This window comes from Sus scrofa, chromosome 10, assembly GCF_054392235.1.
Source record: "Sus scrofa isolate SSC_HxYL_T2T_F1_AM1 chromosome 10, Sscrofa_HxYL_maternal_Yorkshire_Landrace_v2.0, whole genome shotgun sequence".
In the NCBI taxonomy this organism is placed as follows: Eukaryota; Metazoa; Chordata; class Mammalia; order Artiodactyla; family Suidae; genus Sus; species Sus scrofa.
Window position 1 is genome coordinate 87,032,816 of NC_139392.1, and position 21,945 is coordinate 87,054,760.

At 40.8% G+C, this 21,945-nt stretch overlaps 1 protein-coding gene across 20 annotated transcripts in view; it reads left to right on the top strand.

The window, feature by feature from the left end:
* Nucleotides 1-21,945, top strand: part of USP6NL (USP6 N-terminal like) — a 152,655-nt gene that overhangs the window by 72,416 nt on the left and 58,294 nt on the right. For 11 of the 20 annotated variants that reach the window (XM_084980521.1, XM_084980533.1, XM_021064995.2 and 8 more), the window contains one exon: nucleotides 20,922-20,989. In XM_084980521.1, the coding sequence (XP_084836647.1) occupies nucleotides 20,982-20,989 (8 nt within the window). In that variant the 5' untranslated portion in view covers nucleotides 20,922-20,981. Of the gene's footprint in view, nucleotides 1-16,386; nucleotides 16,566-20,133; nucleotides 20,399-20,453; nucleotides 20,713-20,921; nucleotides 20,990-21,945 lie in introns of those variants that run through there. The other 9 variants (XM_084980523.1, XM_084980528.1, XM_084980532.1 and 6 more) reach the window with 4 other exon arrangements.

Here is a 21,945-nt window from a genome sequence, read left to right on the forward strand (position 1 = left end):
AGGAGGCATGACTCTCCCAGACTTTGGACAATACTGCCCAGCGACAGTAATCAAGCCAGTGTGGTACTGGTACAAAAACAGACATATGGCCCCCAAATAAACCCAGACCCTTAAGGTCAATTAATTTTCAACAAAGGAGGCAAGAATATAAAATGGGAAAAAGTCTCTTTAGCAAGTGGTGCTAGGAAAACTGGACAGCTGCATATAAATCAGTGAAACTAGAAAGCCTCATACCTTGCGCAAAAATAAACTCGAAAATGGCTTAAAGACTTAAGAAAAGACACCATAAAACTCCTAGACGAGAACATAGGCAAAACATTCTCTGATATCAACCTTACAAAAGTTTTCTTAGATCGGTTTCTGAAGGCCATAGAAATAAAAACAAAAAGCAGTAGGACCGAATCAAACTTAAAGGCTTTGGCACAGCAAAGAAAACCATTAAAAAAAAAAAAAAAAAAAGAAAAAGAAAAAGGCAACCTACAGAATGAGAGAAAATAGTTGCAAACAATGCAACTGGCAAGGGCTTAATCTCCAAACTATACGAACAACTCATATAACTCAATAGCAAAAAACCAAATAACCCAATTGAAAAATGGGCAGAAGACCGAAATAGACATTTCTCTAAAGAAGACATGTGGAAGGCCAAGAGGCACATAAAAAAATGCTCAACATCACTAATTATCAGAGAAATGCAAATCAAAACTGCAATGAGGTACCACCTCACACTGGTCAGAATGGCCATCATTAATAAGTGTACAAATAACAAATGCTGGAGAGGGTGTGGAGGAAAGGGAACCCTCTTGCACTGTTGGCGGGAGTGTAAATTGGTACAACCACTATGGAAAACAGTATGGAGGTGCCCCAGAAAACTCAATATAGAACTGTCATATGATCCAGCAATCCCACTTCTGGGAATGTATTCAGACAAAATTTTCATTCAGAAAGATACACGCACCCCTCTGTTCATTGCAGCACTATTCACAATAGCCAAGACATGAAAACAACCTAAATGTCCATCAACAGGTGAATGGATTAAGAAGATATGGTACATATACAAATGGAATACTACTCAGCCATAAAAAAAGAACAAGGTAATGCCATTTGCAGCACCATGGATGGAACTAGAGAGTCTCATACCAAGTGAAGTCAGAAAAAGAAAGACGTATGATACCACTTATATATGCAGTCTAAAATATGGCACAGACGAGCCTATATACAGAATAGAAACAGACTCATGAATATAGACAGCAGACTTGTGGTTCCCGAGGGGGAGGGAGTGGGAGTGGGGTGGACTGGGAGTTTGGGGTTAATAGATGCAAACTGTTAACATTTAGAATGGGTAGACAGTGAGGTCCTGTTCTGTAGCAAAGGGATCCATGACCAATCACTTGTGGTGCAACGCAAGGAAATATAATATGAGAAAGAGAATGCGTATAGACGTATGACTGGGTTGCTTTGTCCTACAGCAGAAATTGACAGAACAATGTAAATCAATTGTAATAAAAAAAATTTAAAAACCCCACCAAACTGCAAAAAAAAAAAAAAAAAGAAAAAGAAAAGAAAAAGAAAAAGGAGTTTCAGTCTAAGAAGTAAACTGTATTAATCTTCAAAAAATATATATATGTAAAAACTTAGTTAAGTTCATTTTACATTCTTTATGGCCTTAAACTCATTTCTAATCCCCGCATCTTTTCCCTTGCTTATTTTCCTGTATACGCTTAAATTTTGTGCCAGGAGATTTCCTCTTGTTCCAGTTGTGGTGGGTGGGATATTATAGAGAAGAGGAGGAGGAGGAATGATGGAAGTTTGAAGACCTCTCTTTCCTGCCCAGCATGACTGTCAAGAAAGGGGCCGTGAAGTAGCCATGCCCGTTGCCGTGAGCTGCAGCTTTTCGTTGGAACATCATGGGCTTTTCTGCTTGTGAGTTTCCACCATTCTTTAACTTCGGTCAGATGTTGTCTTATAGGTAAAGTCTTTTTTTCTTCTCTGTAGCATTTTAAAAAGACATCTATTAAGGGGTATTTATCACTTGGTTTACAGTTGATTCTTTATTCTTCTCTCTCAAAAGACTCTGATCTTTTGAAGAATTGTGTTTTATCTGTATGTATTCACAGTAGCCAGGTACAATGGCAACACATTGTGCTCAGTAGTTTTTGAATTAATAACTTTTGGAGGGCTTAAACCACCTCACTTCTCCAAGGGAAAGCTGGTGTTTATGTTTTTAATCTGACCTTCATTTACTTACGTGTTCGCTGCAGCTGAGATGTCACAGGAAGGGTCACCTCCTTTTCCAGGTCTTTCCTGCCTCGCCAGCCAGCATCAATTTCCCTCTCTATTTCGCCCTCATGGCTCTCGGTGTGTCCTTTTCCTGCTGCCTATGTTGTGATGTGGTGTGAGTCCCCCTTCCTCTCTGGGACCAGGGTGCCTGCTGCCTTGACCAGGCTCCCCGATCTGCTGCTTCTTCGGCCTGGTCCTGGGCCCCTGGCTGGCCCGCCAACTGCTGAATAAGCATGGCCACACACATTGGGCCTACTTTCGGAATTAGTTTTCAAATTTTTCCCAAGGGTAAAGCTAAGGAAACTTTATTTATTTATTTAGGGAGGGTTTCACCAAAGAATTTTTATTTTTTAAAATACAAGTGAAGAGTTCCATTCATGGCTCAGTGGTTAACGGGCCTGACTAGGAACCATGAAAATGCAGGTTCCATCCCTGGCCTCGATCAGTGAGTTAAGGATTCGGCATTGCCACGAGCTGTTGTGTAGGTTGCAGACTAGCTCAGACCCCCCGTTGCTGTGGTTATCTGGGAACTTCCATGTTCCGCAGGTGAGGCCCTAAAAAAGCAAAAAACAAAAACAAAACAAGTGAGATTACACTATGTACACATTTTGCACCTTGGGTTTTTTTCACTTAATATGTTAAGGACATTTTTTTCCACATAGGCCTCATACATTTCTTTCTTTTTGCTTTTTAGGGCCACACCCACAGCATATAGAGGTTCCCAGGCTAGGGGTCGAATCAGAGCTACAGCTGCTGGCCTACACCATAGCTATTGCAATGCCAGATCCAAGCTGCATCTGCAACTTACACCACAGCTCAGGCAACACCGGATCCGTAACCCACTGAGCAAGGCCAGGGATCGAACGAACCCTTGACCTCATGGTTCCTAGTCGGGTTGGTTTCCGCTGCACCACGATGGGAACTCTCATTTCTTTCTATTTTTAATTCAATGAATTTTACTATATTTATAGTTGTATAACCATCATCACAACCTAATTTGAGAACATTTCCTTCCCAAACCCCAGTCCATCCCTTCCCCAACCTGCTCCCTTTGGTACCCACAACTTTTTCAAAGTCTGTGAGTCTTTTTCTGTTCTGCAAATAAGTTCATTTGTATCCTTTTTTAAGATTCCACATGTAAGTGATAGCATATCATGTTTACGTCTCACTGTCTGACTAACTTCACTTAGTATGATAATTTCTAGGTCTATCCATGTTGCTGCAAATGCCATTATTTCATTCTTTTTTATGGCTAATATTCTATCGTATATTTGTACCATGTCTTTAGCCACTCCTCTGTCGATGGACATTCAGGTTCTTCCATGTTTTGGCTGTGGTATATAGTGCTGTAATAAACATTGGGTTACATGTATCTTTTTGAGTCATGGTTTTCTCTGGATAGATGCCCAGGATTGGGATTGATGGATTATATGGTAGTTCTATTTTTAGTTTTTTGGGGAATCTCCATATTGCTTTCCATAGTAGTTATACCCATTTACATTCCCACCAACAGTGTAAGAGGGTTTTTCTTCACACCCTCACCAGTGTTTGTTGTTTAAGGACTTTTTGATGATGGCTATTCCGGCTGGTGTAAGGTGGTACTTCATAGTAGTTTTGATTTGCATTTCTCCAAAAATTAGTGATGTTGAACATCTTTTCATGTGTTTTTTGGCCATTCGTATGTCTTTGGAGAATTGTCTGTTTAGATCTTTTGCCCATTTTTTGATGGAGTTTTTTGTTTTTTTGGTATTGAGCTGCAGCAGGTGTTTATATATTTTGGAAACTAACCCCTTGTCAGTCACTTCATTTGCAGATATTTCTGTGGGTGCCTTTTTTTTTTTTTTTTAGGGTTTCCTTTGTTGTGCAAAAACTTTTAAGTTTAATTAGGTCCTATTTGTTTTTTTTTGTTTTTGTTGTTGTTGTTGTTGTTGTTGTTGTTGTTGCTATTTCTTGGGCCGCTCCCGCAGCATATGGAGGTTCCCAGGCTAGGGGTTGAATCGGAGCTGTAGCCACCGGCCTACGCCAGAGCCACAGCAACGCGGGATCCGAGCCCCGTCTGCAACCTACACCACAGCTCACGGCAACGCCGGATCGTTAACCCACTGAGCAAGGGCAGGGACCGAACCCACAACCTCAAGGTTCCTAGTCGGATTCGTTAACCACTGCGCCACGACGGGAACTCCCCTATTTGTTTTTTTTTGCTTTTACCGTCATTACTCTAGGAGGTGGATCTGAGAAGATAATACTGCGGTTTATGTCACAGAGTGTTCAGCCTGTGTTTTCCTCGAAGAGTTTTATAGTATCTAGTCTTATATTTAGATCTTTAATCCATTTCGGGTTTATTTTTGTGTGTGGTGTTAGAGAGTGTTCTAATTTCATTCTTTTACATGTAGCTGTTAGTTTTTCCAACACCACTTATTGAAGGGACTGTCTTTTCTCCATTGTATATTCCTGCCTCCTTTGTTACAGATTAGTCGACCATAGGTACATGGGTTAAAGAAACTTTATTACCTATCCTGCTGGTAGCCAACAAAGTGCCAAAAATGAAGAGGATTTGTTTCTTGACCCTAGGTTATTATTTATTAGAGATAGGCTAATAGTAGTATGTTACAGTGCTGATTTTCTTGAACTCAGCTTGAAAATGCTTTTATTTATATTTTGGCATTTATATAAGTCAAGGGTCAAGAGTTTGTGAAAGTGTCAGGTCATTCTTTAAATTATGCCCATTTCTGTTCCAAGATGATATTCAGATGGGACTGATAGTAAGTGGATGTTGTGTGACATGGCTGTGCCTCCACTGGAACAGTGATGTGATAACTTCGCTGCCCATGCTTTGGCTCTGGTGCACAGTGTCCCTCCCTCCCTCTCTTCCTTCCTTCCTTCCTTCCTTCCCCCTCCCTCCCTCCTTCCAGAAATTCCTGGGCCAGGGCTTGAATCTGAGCTACATTAGCAACCTTCACCACAGCTGTGGCAACGCTTGATCCTTTAGCCTGCTGCACCAGGCTCGGGGTTGAACCGGTGCCTCCACAGTGACCCTAGCCACTGCAGTTGGATTCTTAACCCACCTTGCCACAGCAGGAACTCCTGTTTCATTTTATTAAGATATCTTTATCAGGGGAATACCGAAGTCTCTGTACAATACTTACATACTGTAAATTGCCAGTAGTAGATGTGCTGGCCATATTATTTTTTAAAGTTTGATATACTTTAGGGTTGGTGAATCTTTATAAGAACGTTATGTGCTGTATATAGAAAAAAAATAAAGGTGTGTTTGAAAGGGCTTGAAGAAAAATAAGCGCAGGGTCGGGTTATATTGAAGAGAGAGTATGAATCAGACTGACAAGCATTACGAGTGCTGCTGTTGGTGGGGAACGCGCACTTCCCTGTTGGCTGCCTAGGGGCTGGCCCTTGGTAACTAAGCGTAACAAAACGAGCTTAGTTGTGTCTAGTCGTGTATGTTAACAATATTTAGCTGCCTCACATTGGAAAAATATTAAACTGCCTTCAACTTTGGAAAAATTTGCTTGCTTATTTATAGTAATCAGGTACTATGCAAATGCATTTTGTATACTTAAAACTGTGGCAGCTTTATGGTATCAGTGGAGTAAAACCTTGGAAACTTGGGTATCTGAAAGTGTACAGAAATAAGTAACTCTGGTAAGTAGTCAATTTCAGATCTAGGCAGATTGTCTTTTCTTGGAGTGAGAGATTCACTTGGGGAGACACAAGCAGAGCAGTAGGTTTGAGCACCCCGAAGTCACCTAACCCACTTCCTGGGGGCTGTGCACTGGTTTCTTGGTTGCTGAGACCTTATTGATTGAGAGCCTCTCCCCCCCGCCCCCGCCCCCGCCCCCAGCATAGTGAGCAGAACATCTTTGGAGCCTCCGTCTTTGAATGTGAGTTGTGCTGTGACTATAATGTAGCCTTGGACAAGCTGCTTGACCTCTTCGTTTCGTTTTTCTCATCTATAAGATGTCAATTATAATAAGGCTGTTAAATATTAAATGCGATTTTCTGTGTACCTAGCATTGTGCCTAATGGATGATGATAATAGCAAACAGGTACCAGCTGTTAACAGGCAAACTGTTCTTCCTTTCTGAGCGGTCTTCATTTTCTCCACTGCTTTTCTGGCCTTTTCCCTTCAGAAACGTGTTGGCTTCCTTTTGACTGGAGGGCATTTCCTTGGCCTCTTGCTCTTATTTGATGCTGCTTTGAGGATCCCTGTTGACAGATCCTCTTGATAAGCCTTTGTTCCTTTGCTTGCCATTTTATTTATTCAGAGACCATGCGGAGTTATTAAGAGCGCTCGGGAGCCTTATTGCCTTGGTCTGAAAGCCACTCTTGCAACTTCAAAGCTGTGTGATCCTTGCAAGTTCCTTAACCTAACAATTTTCACAGCTCTTAAATGAATGATAATGGTAACTACCTCATAGTTGTGATGTGAGGACATTAAATGAAATAATATACATAGGACTTTTAGATGGGTGCAGAGTAAGCGCCTGACCTGTGAGCCTGACTTCACTGGTATTAATTCATCTAGACTCCTGATCAGGGATGACCCGATATGTAGAGCACTTTTGATGTTCATTATGTAAAAGAAATCTTAGCTGTACACACTCTAACACAACATTATTACACAGTAACAGTAACCATGTAAAGACTACACGTGGTGTGAAACACATACACACATGAGATATGTAGAGATCGTGTCCTTAGGATTTGTGAGGTGAGGTGTACTGAACATAGCTGTGTGTTGTGAGAATTATATGGAGGCGTGCTCAGAGTTAGGGGCACTCCCTTTTTTAAATGACTGAATGAAGGACAGCTTCCATTTGATGTGGGCACTTAAACTTATTATATCCCACATTGCTGGCTTTTAGTGGCCTTATGTTGCAATGCAAACCTAAGGACCATTCAAGGACCAAATGCTTATTACATAGCTCATACTTTTATTTATGTATTAATACAGTTCTTCCTGCTTACTACCTACTTCTCATTTTTGTGTACCATTTTGGGCACAGTTTGGTTCCTGCATATTTGCATTTTTGATTTAAAGAGTAGAACAGTTACCTTTGGGTTGAGAGGAGAGCTTGCCAAACCAGCTGTGGTATTAGTTACTTGCTATTAGGGTGAGCATTCTGTGAGTTCTCTTCTTTTCCATTTGTTTTATATCTGGTCTACAGGAATTTGCTGCAGTTGCCTCATTCTTGTTAATACCCGTTGAGCTGAATTCAATACAAAATTTTATTGTTAATTAAAAAAACTACACAAGCTTAACTATTCTGAGTGAACTGAGTTGTGAAAGTTAAGTAAATGACGTGGATTCAACAGAATCCTTTCTGTTATTATAGAAATTAATTGTGAAGGCATTTGATTTAGTATCTGCTAAAAGCATAAAGTATTTTAGTAAAGTTAACTTCAGTATCCATTTAGTGATTATCCTGTCAGGGTTTTTTTTTTTTTCTGTTTCTTGATCATCTCCTGTTATTATCCTAAAGTACACCACTTAAAATGTAGTATAGGAGGTACAGTTACTTGTGATCACAAAGAATATTTCATATAAATGGTTCTTGGATTCTGTACAATACCGTCTGTCTCCATTTTGCACAAGTAATTGACAGTTTAGGGTGATAAGATTGGAAGGCTATAGGAACCCAGAAAACACAACTGTTAAAATTCATAGCAATCACAGATAGATATGTTTCTAAGGAAAGAAGTATAAGGAATAGCAGAGGTGAGAGGAAATAGAAGACCGTCCACTCAAACTTCAGCAGATGGTTTGGTGGGTAGAAACAGGGCTCTGAAGTCAGTTAGACTCAGCCCTGCTCAGTCGCTTTTCCCCCTAGGATCAGAATCACTTCACCTCCCCTGTGTCACATCCCTGTGTGTGAATTGGGGAGGGTCGTAATACTAACAGAGTAGGTTGCTGTGAGAATGGTGTTTGAGTTGATGCGTGGTAAATGCATAATGAATATCTGGTACTTATTAAACCCTCATGAAGCAGGTTATAAAGTATCCACAAACAAGGAGTTGTTACACACTAGTCTGTGTCATCTGTTAATAATAGAGTCTTGCTCTCACACTGCTGCAGAGACTGCTAAGGTGTAACCTTGGGTTTGCCAGCAACTGTAGGTGGGGTTAAGTGAGTAAAATGACTCATAAGCTTGTCTTGTTTCTAAGTATCTGTTGGCAGTTTTGTCATTCAACCCTGCCCCCAAATGTGGAAATTACACCCCATTCAACTACTAGTAATTATGTTTCTCATCAGTAGTAATGGTATTTAAACATTGTTACATCACTTCATATCCTTTTTCTCTGTGAATCATCTTACCCATAAATGTAGGAGTTACAAGTCTGATTTTGGGAGTTACAGGGAACCAGTAGTGATGCTGTGTCTTTTTGAGAAGTAAGACACAGGAGACTGATAGATGGAGGTGAACATGGCTCCTCTGCTGGCTGATCCGAGGACAGGACGTTAGCTCTGAAGTGGAAAGGGCTTATCAGCCTCCCTTGATTTAGACTTACCTACCCAGTGACTGGCACAGCCCAGCCACCTCAGGTCCCCCTGCAGGGCATGGAGAGCAGATCAGAAGGATGTGCTCAGGGACAGGGAGGCTGAGCAAGTAAGCGATGGAGCTCAGCCAGGCCAACCCCAAATCCTGCTCCCAAGAGAGGAGGGAGGGAAGAGCAGGGAGGGGGTTTGGAGGGTTGCAGCAGCTGGAGGCCTCCATTGTGGACTTGGAACGCGGTGGAGGCTCACAGCCAGTGAGCAGGCGCTCCCGGTAAGGAGAGCAAGCCTCTGGCCGCCAAGGAGTAGGCTGGGAGATGGATAAAGGGAAGGCGTGAAGAGCAGAGGCTGGAACCCAGACCAAACAAGCCTCTGGTTTCCTTCATCTTTCAGGAGCCCCATCCATCCACCCATCCATTCATTCCTTAATGAATTTGAAGGTCGTTTAGATAATCAGGTGTGCTAATCAGAAATTGATTGTGACTTCTCATGTCTGAGTCTTCATAAAATTTCAAATGCTACCTTGAAATAGAATTTTTTAAAATAACAAGAAAATAGATGAGAAAGCTAAAAATCTTTAGCAAAGTTTGCTGGAAGAAGCAAATGAATAAATAAATGGACATATTAAGTATTTAACTGGTGGAATAATTCACATTAGTAACTAATTTTGAGTAATTTTTTTATGCCTTTAAGAAATATTGAGTCAGCAGCTACCGTGTGCCACACACTGTGATAGACACAAGAGATGACCAAGATGAATGGAGGTTACAGTTTAATTAAAGAGACATGGAAATAAGTATATTCAATAATTTATTGTGTGTCGCAGATTGTAAATACAGTTCTACTTTTGCGGCAGTGGGAACTAGTAAAGTGAATCTTCTGGAAAGTCTGTAGCCATGATGAAATTTGAAGTTAAAAAATGTGTCCTCCCTGTTATAATGAATCCTTGTCAGTAATTGTTTGTAGGACTTTAGAAATTATTTTGTTTCTCATCTTTCTAGAAATCAGGAAGCAAGTCATAGAAGCCTGCCTTGGAATTGTTACAGTGAAAGTTTTAAGTATTTTCTTAGTTACAGAAATATTAAATACCTACCTGATACTGGGTGCTCCACATTTTGGTGATGTGTCCTACTCCTTCAGGTCTTAAAAATAGATGCTTACACACAAAGTGAAGCAAACAACGTACCAATTATAAAAGGCTGATCTTTGTGGTAAAAGCAAGAGAAGGACCCTGAGAATTGTGAGCGATGCTGTGAAGGGGAAGTTGAGATGGCAGTCGGGGAAGTGCTGGAAGAGAACTCCTGGGAGCAGACGTGCTAACAGAGAAGAACTCTGCCACGCCTTTCCTCCACCCCACTTAGACTCCTCGCTTTAAAAGTGGGCTTCTGTGTAAGGATTTGTTTGGGAGTTCCCATCATGGTGCAGCGGAAACGAATCTGACTGGAAACCATGAGGTTTTGGGTTCGATCCCTGGCCTCGCTCAGTGGGTTAAGGATCTGGCATTGTCATGAGCGGTGGTGTAGGTTGCAGATGTGGCTCGGATCTGGCATTGCTGTGGATGTGGTATAGGCCAGCGGCTACAGCTCTGAATCAGCAACTAACCCGAGAACCTTCATGCGCCTCGGGTGCAAAAAAAAAAAAAAAAAAAAAAAGAATTTGAAAAAATCTGTTCTGAAAATTTAATGAAAAATTGAAAAACTACTGATATAATGAAAAATGTTGATATCATGCTGCTAGGCAGAAAATAGAAATATTTTGAAGGAAAGATATAACTGACAAATTAAAAGAAAAGCTATAATTGAAGAGCATTTAAGCTTACTGTTTTGAATGCCCCCCTGCATCCATGGCATATGAAAGTTCCTGGGTCAGGGTTCAAATCTGAGCTGCAGCTGCACCCTATACCACAGCTGCATTAACATCAGGTCTTTAACCTGCTGTGCTGCAGCAGGCTCTCCCGAACACTTTTTTTTTTTTGTCTTTTTAGGGCCGCATCAGTGGCATATGGAGCTTTCCAGGCTAGGGGTCTAATCAGAGCTGTAGCCACCGGCCTACACCACAGCTCATGGCAACGCTTAACCCATTGAGCGAGGTCAGGGTTTGAACCCGAAACCTCATGGTTCCCAGTCGGATTCGTTTTCACTGTGCCACGATGGCAACTCCATTCTTTTTTTTTTTTTGGCTGCTGAACACTTTCATTGTGTCAGACAATGCATATTACACCAGAGATTCGAATATGAAGATGTATTCGGAAACTTGTGTGGCTCTTTTAAAAAGGAAATTGGGGCATTTCTGAGCGCTTTTGGGTTTATGGCATCAGTTCTTTCCTGTATTTAACTTTCAGCCTTTGGTTGTCCCCTCCTTGACCATGATTAGTTACACTATTTTCATAATTGCAGCCGTGATCAGAATCTTTTGTTTTTGTTTTGTCTCAAGTTAACATGGAAAGAGGGAAGGAAGCCAAATGATTTTTCTAAGGCTGTTACACCAGAGGGGGAAGGAAGGAGAGAAATGGGTTTTTTTTGAGATGGTGTATTTTTTGATAAGGTGTTTGTTGAAAGTGGAATCAACTGAGGAGTGAGAGTTGGGAGTGGACTGTGCTGGAGGAATGCAGATAAGGCGTGGGTTAGGGCCCTCCCGGCAGAGGGAGTGAGCAGGACGCAGTGGGTGGGGTGGGGGGGAGATATTCTGGATGGCTTCTTCTCACAGGACCACCAGGGTGGTGCTTTTGGTTAAGGATGACCGGGTCTCCTGGGATGCTCTTCCAGAATTAACTTTCTTGCGGGGAGGACAGGTATATGTCACTTTTAGGTGCCTCTATTTCATTTCATTTCTCACAGCGTGACCAGTGAAAATAAGTGAATCTATCTATCTGTTTATTTATCTGCCACACTCACGGCATATGGAGGTTCCCAGGCTAGGGGTCGAATTGGCACTGCAGCTGTCGGCCTGTGCCACAGCCACAGAACATGGGATCCGAGCCGAGTCTGCGACCTATACCACAGCTCATGGCAGCACTAGATCCTTTAACCCACTGAGCGAGGCCAGGGATCGAAGCCGCATGCTCATGGATCCTAGTTGGGTTTGTTACTGCTGAGCCACGATGGGACTCCTGTTTGTTTTTAGTTGTATTTAATGTTGCTCTGTTGAAGTCTGCTTTGCTCCCCTGAGCATTGCCTCCAGCCTTGGAACTAGAGCATGGCAGAATAAATGCTGAAGCTTGTAGCTTTGCTGCCTCTTCAGGTTGTATCATTAGGCGTTCCTGTTGTAGCTCAGCGGAAACGAGTGTGACTAGCATCCCTGCGGATGGGGACCAGACCCTTGGGTTGAGGACCCCGAGCTGCGGTGGCTGTGGCATAGGCCGGCAGCCCAGCTCTGCTTCCACCCCTAGCCTGGGAACCTCCATGTGCTTCGGGTGTGGCCCTAAGACGACAAAAAAGAACAAAACCAAACAAATAAATAAAAAGCTTTCATCATCAAAAGAATCTTTATTATTGATAGATCTTAGTCCGTGGTTTATGAAGAAAGTGGTATGATACCTGAAATTACTCAAGTAATTAAATAATCCGTTGTTTAAGCGCCGTTGATACTTAGGGCTTCTTCTGATTGAATGATGAGATGGAATTAAAGAACTCGATTGTAGACATAAATAACTTCTCAGATATTTTCAGGAAAAAAGTGTTTGCTATACACATACATTGAACAGGAAGGGAAAAGCCATCAGGAACCACAGCTTGCGGCAGCTCAGGGATGGGCTGTTCTGCCTCTTTTTAGGCTGAAAGGTCTCTCTGGTGGTGACTCTGCTTTACTCTGCATATTGGGTTCTGAGTTCCTCTCTGCACCTTCTTTTTCTCCGCTTACTGATAGTTTCTGCTTCCTCATTTTTTCAGGTTTGATTGCCATAACCTGTTAAGTTCTTCACCTCATGATGTTTCATCTTTAACCGTCAATACAAATCGACTTGAGTTTATCCTGGTTCACATTCCTAAGAGAAGACTGGTTGAACAAATTATGTTCATGCATTTGGAAACTTTCCAGCTCTGGAAGAGGTTCCGATAAACCCACTAAGCTGCTAGAGCCAGCCTGAACCCTGCATTCAGTGACTCACATTGTAGCTTGGTGATTGGCCACATGGTGGGAACATTTGCAGTATAGAAATTGGCAGATGCCGAAAAGCAAGGCTCACAGCCTATATTTCTTCCCTCTAAGAACCAGTTACCAAACCTTTATTGGCACAGCCTGGGTAGGTATTGATGTACATGAGCTTGAAGATGTACTCTGAAGCAAAAGAAAAGTAAGGTCTCGATTTATATATATGAGAAAATGCTCAGCATCCCTGATTATTAGAGAAATGCAAATCAAAACTACCATGAGATACCACCTCACACCAGTCAGAATGGCCATCATTAATAAGTCTACAAATAACAAATGCTGGAGGGGCTGTGGAGAAAAGGGAACCCTCCTGCACTGTTGGTGGGAAGGTAAGCTAGTACAACCACTAGAGAACAGTATGGAGGTACCTTAGAAAACTGTACATGGAACTACCATATGACCCAGCAATCCCACTCTTGGGATATATATCCGGACACAACTTTGCTTAAAAAAGACACATCTACCCGCATGTTCATTGCAGCACTATTCACAATAGCCAAGACATGGAAACAGCCCAAATGTCCATCGATGGATGATAGGATTAGGAAGATGTGGTATAGATACACAATGAAATACTATTTAGCCATAAAAAAGAATGACATAATGCCATTTGCAGCAACATGGATGGAACTAGAGACCCTCATACTGAGTGAAGTAAGTCAGAAAGAGAAAGACAAATACCATATGATGTCACTCATACTTGGAATCTAATATAAGGCACAAATGAACCTTTCCACAGAAAAGAAAATCATGGACTTGGAGAGTAGACTTGTGGTTGCCAATGGGGAGGGGGAGGAAGTGGGATGGATTGGGAGCTTGGGATTAATAGATGCAGACTCTTGTCTTTGGAACAGATTAGCAATGAGATCCTGCTGTGTAGCACTGAGAACTCTGTCCCTTATGATGGAGCATGATAATGTGAGAAAAAAGAATGTATACATGTATGTGTAACTGGGTCACCATGCTGTACAGTAGAAAAAAAATCATGTATTGGGGAAATGAAAATTTTTTTAAATAAAATAAAAAATTTTTAAATAGATTTATGGACTTATTCTAGTTTTTGAATAGAAGAGAGGCATTTAAATAAATGTGTGTGCATGCATACATGCAGTAAGCAATTTTAGACACTGTATCTAGTTGATTATGAACATTTAAAGCCAATACAATTCTTATATAATGATAAAGACAATATAATTTACTTAAATCTCACTTATGATGAGGTAGGAAGGGAATATAATCCTGATGTTGCAAGTGTCAAGGTCAGATGAATTCGCTTTTCGTATATGTATCAAATTCGTAGCCTTGCCCCTTTGTACATTACTTCATATTTGACCATGACTTCTGTCACTCTCTGCTTTGTTTGTTCTGAGATTTTTCATGGTCCCCTTACCTTCTTTTTGTTATCTTTTATATGTAGGCTTTTAGTGTATCACTGATAATATCTGTGCTCTATATGTTGCCTACAATCCACTTTATCCTTGAAGACACCTTGCATTTCCTATTCTAATGTAGTCTAGTTACACTGTTGGCATCTGGAAATGTCCAAGTTTAGCCTCCGGAGAGTTCATGGTTCTGGTGTCTGCACTTTTTGATTCTGTTAAAGAAAAAATATTCTGACATTTATTAAAACAATAAAGAGACCTTTATTCAGGGCTATCATAAATATCAGGACTATCACAGTATGGGGGAAAATCACTAAGAAGAGACATTAAGGGTTGGGGGGGATTCTTGCCAGACCAAGTTCACCAGGGTTTTGGTAGAGCCAGGCCAGGGTTAGCAGATAGCAGGGGTGTGGGATGAGGATTCTGAGCAGATGTCAAGGATGATGAGATGTCAAGGGTGGGGGGGAGGCTGTCACTGAAGTTCTTGCTACAGCTGGACTAGGCAGGCTGAAGACAGGATGGGAGGCCAAGGTCAAGGTCTAGTAAAGGAGAGGGCTGAAGCTTGGACAAGGAGAGAGTCATTGTCAAAGAAACATTGTTTAGGCAGCAAATTTTGAATCATTATATTAGTTTCCTATTGCTGCCATAACAAACTGTCACAAACCCGTTGGCTTAGATAACAACATAAATTACTTCTCTTAGAGTTCTGGAGGCCAGAAATCTGAAACCAGTTTCACTGGCCTAAAGTCAAGGTGTCAGCAGGGCTGTTCCTTCTGGGATCCCTTGCTTGTCTGGCTTCTGGGGGCCGCCTGCTTTCCTTGGTTGCTGGCCAATCTCCTGCATCCATCCCCGCCTCCACTTCATCCTTTGAGCTTGTCTCCCTCTCCTAAGGGGCTGCGATGGTGTTGTGCCTCCCATTACACAATCCAGCATCAGCTTCCCATCTCAAGATCTTAATTACATCTGCAAATTCCCTTTTCCCTATACATCCACCAGTTCCAGAGGTTAGGATGTGGACCTCTTTAGGGGAGTCTCTTCAGCTCACCACACCTTGTGATATCCCACAGTGTTTTTATTTTTCATTCCTACTGGATCACTTGTTTGGCTCGGTATAGAATTCCAAGTTTATGCTATTTTTTTCCTCAGAACTTTGAAAATAAGTCCTTCACTGCCATCTGTCTGATAAGAAATTTAATGCCAGTCTGATTCTCCTCCTAGGTTTATGGTTTGAGCTTCTCCCCTCTTTCTAAGTTTCTAAGATCTTTTGCTTATGTTGAATGTTACAACCGGCTTAAGCTGAGGGTGCACCTAATTCATTAAGCGTAATTAATGTGTATTACCATGCCACTAATTGGCCGCCCCTTTTACAAGTGGTTTCCAAATTGTAGGTAGGTCCCAACCCATTTAAAAAAAGAAAGAAAGAAAGAAGGAAGCAATGAAGAGATGAAGGAAAGAATAAATAGAATGGGAAATTTCACAGTGCCATCCTGCAGTAGGTATGCATATTGTTTTATGAAACATTTATATCACTAGCATATCTGCAGGGGTGTTAAAAATTTACAAAAACCTTCCAGAATTTAGTATAAATTTGCTTAGTGTCTGAAACAGGGCCTGAAGCTTTCGCATTTAAAACAATACTGTTAAAAATTCAGTTACAAGGTATGCTTGAGAAGAAAATTCCTACTTAGCTTGTTTAATGTTGTAAATAAAAATTTTCTTCTTTAAAATTCATGGAGGAATAAAATAAAAAAATTAAAAAAAAATTTCTTTGTTGCTCCAAGACAAGTTTGATTAAAAGTAATAAGAATGTGGCTAATTCTGAAATACAAGGTTAAGGCATGCTCCAAAGCTACTCCTTTAAAGCCCCTGTTTGTTATTAGATGGAATGCTGGGTGTGGGCTGGTGTGGTTCATACTTGGGATCAAGCCTGAAAGCCATGTTTTCACCCTCAACACAACATCATCTTTGTTTGACTGTCCCTAGTTCGTGTAACCACAGCGTGGTCTGTTTTCCCCCTTAGAATGTATCTCAGACCTCTGCTTTCTTGTGCTTGTTTCACAAATAGTTTCCAGTAGCGCTGCCTTGCGCTTGTCTGTTTCCGTTCGCTGCTGAATGTGTGAGGGACCGCCTGACACTCTCGGTGTGCCTGTGACCTCTGGGCGATGATGAGTCTTGGAAGAGATAGGTTTGCTCTATGAGGACTGAGGCCGTTGTGAATTCCCAAGGCCAGGCTGGTTCCCTAACAAAGGGTAAAGTACTTTTAAAATTGAAATTGTTGGTTTTTAAACATGTGCATTAGTTGATACTCATCTGTCAAAATGTACACTAGGAAAACTGGTCTCTCCGTTTTGTTTTATGGGGTTGAATTTAAAATTTACTCACTTTGAATGAGTTATTCATTGCAATTTGGGGTTAACTTGGTACTACATTGCCTACAAATTAACTACAGTGTCTGCCTTAAAAAAAAAAAATGTACTTCAGGTGGATCAGAAGTTCCTGTGTTTAAATGGAATTAGTCTTCTTAAGATGTTACAGTTGTCAGTTTTTAAATCCCTTCTTAAAATGCTATAGTCGTCATGTCCTTCCATACATTTGTGCCCAGAGATGTTTTCTGTGTACTTCTGATTCTAAAACTGCTTAAAATAGGCCTCTTTTATGTCGAAACATCAAAACATCGTTATATGTAAGGTCAGTTAAAATAATTGTGTTTAATTTGGCTTGAGCACTGTGATGGCTTTTTGTTTGATACTGATGTGTGATGGACGTGCCCAGGCACACAGCTGTCTCCGTGTACCAGGTGCCTGGAAGGAGGCACAGACACGGGACAGCTGCTGGTCTCCTCTGTGGTCAGTGTTTTTAGGGCAGACTCCTTGTCCTGTGGTGGAATTTCTAAAGAAGCAATCAGAACAAAACCAAAGGGAGTATTCTGTGATTCTTAATGAACTTCTCAAGTATTCATCAGACAGCATGATGTAACTATAACGTAACCATGATCTAACTGTAGCGAATTCTGCATGAGGACACTACTTCTTACTCAAAAGATGATTGCCTCATGGTTCATATTGTTAAATAATGTCTCTAAACTTGGTGTTAGGAAAGATTGGCGTTTCCATTTAGTCTCTTCAAAGAAGCAGGTTTGGCTATATTTTATAAAATTAGTTTGACTTTATTCTTTTTTTTTGGAATACATTCACTGATAATACATAATTTTCCCTCCATGGGGAAATACAAGGATAAGAACTTTCTAAAGGAATTTAAAGATTAGGACTTGCTTGATTTAGAGTAAAGTCAGTTATTCTAATCGTATTAAATTACATCATTTTTCTCCCATAAAATTAGGATACAGTTTCATCCAGTTCCAGTACAACCTCTATTTTATGGCTAGGTTGTCCTTTCTGGAAATCTCTAGACTGGATATGGTCCCTGTAAAACATTATATTTTATAGTTTGCCACAAAGATGTTTTCCTGATATACTTTGCATTGTCACTTCCCAGCTCCGTACCATTTCTAGTTCTTGCCTTTATACTTTTAAACATTTTGTTGTTAAGTTGGAAATAGAGTTGAGACTCCTAGGACTAAGTAGCAAGAATAAAGGACTGGTGTACCATATATTCAAAGAAAGAGCCCCCCCCCCTTTTTTTGATCTTGATACTTTCTGAAAAATTATTTTTATTTTTTCCATTATAGTTGGTTTACAGTGTTCTGCCAATTTTCTGCTATACAGCAAAGTGATCCAGTCACATGTACATACATATGCATATATATACACACATTCTTTTTCTCACACTGTCCGCCATCATGCTTCATTGCAAGTGACTAGATACAGTTCCCAGTGCTATACAGCAGGATCTCATTGCTTATCCATTCCAAATGGTTTGTATCTATTAACCCCAGATTCCCGGTCCGTCCCACTCCCTCCCCCTTGGCAACCACAAGTCTGTTCTCCAAGTCCATGAATTTCTTTTCTATGTAAAGGTTCATTTGTGCCATATATTAGATTCCAGATATAAGTGATATCACATGGTATTTGTCTTTCAAAGAGCTGATTTATTGAATTTGGCCTAGTCAACCATAGAAATTCGTGCTTAGCTCTCGTGATGGTGGAAACCGAATTATCAAACTAGTCAGGTTTCCTAGCTTGAGTTTAATTTCTATTAATTTGGTTTCCCTCCCCTTTTGTAGAAGAGGGAGTGTGATGTGCTAAAACTGGGCACCAGAAGAGGGAAAAAGGAATTGGCCAAGGTTCATAAGTCTAAAACCAGATAATAAATGTGTATAATTGAGCTAATTATCTCAGACTTCTGAATGCATTACTTAACTGAAAAGCTGGACAACTGATCTGTATTTTTGTTGTTTTGTTGAACCACTATATTATTTATTCACATTTCCCTCAAAGGATAGCATATTGACACTTTGTTGTCTGAAAAAAAGCAATGATAGAAACATTTTTCTCAAATAGACTTTAAAAAATTTACAGTTTCCATTCTGCTATTTTTACTATTATGAACAACCTTGTGCATATTTGATTATCTCATTGGCATAAATTCCTAGAGGTGGAATTGTTAGAAGATGCCTCCTTTTAAGATTTTTGAGGCGTTCCTGTGATAGCGCAGTGGAAAACAACTACAACTAGGAACCATGAGGTTGCGGGTTGGATCCCTGGCCTCGCTCAGTGGGTTAAGGATCTGGCATTGCCATGAGCTGTAGTGTAGGTCACAGACATGGCTCGGATCTGGCGTGGCTGTGGTGTAGGCCGGCAGCTACAGCTCTGATTGGACCTGTAGCCTGGGAACCTCCCTGTGCCGCTGGTGTGGCCCTAAAAGACAAAAAAAAAAAAAAAAAAAGATTTCTGGTATCTGTTGACAGATTGCTTTCCAGAAGGACTTGTAAGTCTACCCACGGTGAAAGCTACGGTACATTTGCCCACACTGTGTCAACATTAAGTAATACTGATGCTTTTTTTTTTGATTAGTCCAAGGTAAGTGCAAAGTGATATATCTTAAACCGTGTATTTCTTAGTTTGTAATGAGTTTGATTTCCCTCCCATGTCTTGGCTTTTAAATGTAGCTTTTATTTTTATCAGAGCTATACTTGGTTTAAAGATTCAGCAGTCTGTAAAACTTACTTTGAAAAATAGTTGATTTCCACACTCCTCCCTCCTTGCTGCCCACCCCCAGAGGTGGCCGCTCTCTGCTCGCAGCTGATTTCGTCCCTGTTGACTTCTCTGGTGCCAGATAACAGGCCTGTGCTGCTGCTTCCTGCGCTTTAGGGTAGGCGTTGCTCCAGGTTTCCTCCCTTAGAGGGTGAGGATTGGGTTCTCCCCCCTGCCCTCAGCCTCTTCTGTTACACACGCTCTCCCATCACCTCTGGGGAGCTGACTCCTTTAACTCCCCGCTTTGAACCCCACCCCTGCCTCCTCTCTGGAACCTCCATTTGCTGGGCCTTTGAGGGCAGGAATTTAAAGAATCCCTATATTACCATTTGAATAGGATTTTAGGAGGAATGGATACAAGCGTGTGTGTTCCATGTGAGGTCTTTAACTGGATGTCATTTTCGCATCCTTATATTTTTTTATATGGAGTGGTTAACATTGTGGGCCGTGGAGGTCAGGATTGTCTGAATGTGAATCCTGGCTTTGCTGTTTACTAGCTTTGTAGCCTTAAACAAGTTGGTTAAACTCTAAACCTCATTTTTAAAAATTTGTGTAATAGATATGACAAAGTCTGTTGAGAGTTAAATGTGATAAGGCATATAAAGTGCTCTTCACAGTATCGGATGCTGGCAGGATCTTCTTATCTGCTGGGCACTTGGAACGCAGATGCGGCTGTCGCTGCCGTTGTTCCTCCTGTGAATTTCTCGCTCATGACCTTTGTCCAGTTCTCCACTGGAATGTTGGTCTTTTCCGCCTTGATCAGAGGTGCCTTTTTACACAGTCTGTCTTTGGTCTTTTATTTTTATTTATGGTACTTGGGGTGTGTAATCATACCCATACTGTTTCATGTTTTTGATCTGTTCTTGTTGTCAGAATTGCGTTTTTGAGAGATAAGCTGGTGGTAATACGAAAGAAGGCCGTGTGTTGTGGTAAGATTGGAGATTATTGTAGTTGGGGCAGCCGATAAGGGGGACCTGAGAAGCTAAATGAAGAAATGAGTATACCCGTCATGTACGAGAAATGATTTTTTAACTCCTGAAATCTGTCTTGCCTACAATTTAAAAAGCCTTCTTGAATGCTCATCATCTCCCCAAGTGGATTTCATCTGAAAACTTAGAGCTCTCAGCTTCAGTTTCTACTTTAATATTTATTTCTGTGAAATTAGATCCAAAATTAACTCTTGAGAGAGAGGATTTAGCATGTGTTAAGGCTCTGTTAACAGATTCGCTTTCTTTGGAGAATGGTACGTAACATCGAAATGCTCCTTATGTTGCTATCTCAAAATTGTAGCTGCAGATACTTAACTCATCCTTGTAAGTTTATTTGATTTTCCTGGTTTGTCATTTTAGACAGCATTGAATCATTGTCTTACTGAATTCAGTTTTGTCTTAGTTTTATAATTAACTTTTAAATCTTTAAATAACAGTTCGTTTAAATTGGATCTCTCTACAGATTCAGACCAGGATGTAGCACTCAAACTTGCCCAGGAACGAGCTGAAATAGTTGCTAAATATGACAGAGTAAGTATTCATATTTACTCTTTGAGTAATTTTTATTCTAAAAGAAATGAAAGTAGAAATGGATTGCTTTTCGGAGAGCCTAAATTACAGCAGCAGTTTGTTTACCTCCCGTGACTGTGGAAGTCGTCTTTTTTCCCTGACTTCATCTCTGTGTTTTCTCTTCCTCCTGCTCAGCCGCTCTGGTCCCTTGCGATTCTTCTAATGACACTTCTTCCAGGCTTGCTCCTGCCTCAGGGCCTTTGCACTGACTATTTCTTCTGCCTGGATATCCTCATGCCTCATTGCCTCTTCTTTCAGGTTTTTGCCAGATGCTGCTGCTTAGCGAAGTCTTCTCTGACTAGTTTCATACCCCCTCCACCCCGCTGGCTCTCTCTAGTCCCCTTTTCTTCTTATTTTTCACGATTGCATTTAGGTTATCAGCACACTTTTATTACACTTGTTCTCTGTTCTCACTCCTAGAATGTAAACTTGCTGAGGGTAAGAATTTCTTTTGAATGATTTACCTGTGACATGTCTGGCCCATACTAAGTATTCAATAAATATTTTAATACTTTAATATATAGAGTTAAATACCCATTTTATTTATAATGATATGCACTGTTAAAAATCTAACATGGATCTGAAAATTTGAATTTATGCATGATGTATTATCTCCTTTAGCATTGTAACCTTAAGTTAGTTATGGAATCTGGTTTTTGGTTCCCTAGAAAATCGCAGTTGTTGATAATTTACATATGTACTTATTACTTATCTATCTCTTGAGGTCTGTAATGCATTATAGCCATGTCGTGGTTTATGTTTATATCATTTGCATGTACTTTCTTATCTGTTATTTTTGATGATTGTGAGAATAACAGGAACATGAAATTAGAGAAGGCCACCTGGGCAGTGCCCTGCTTCTCGGGAGACACGCAGGCAGTGCTCAACTTAACAATTACGCTCCCAGAGTTTGTCTT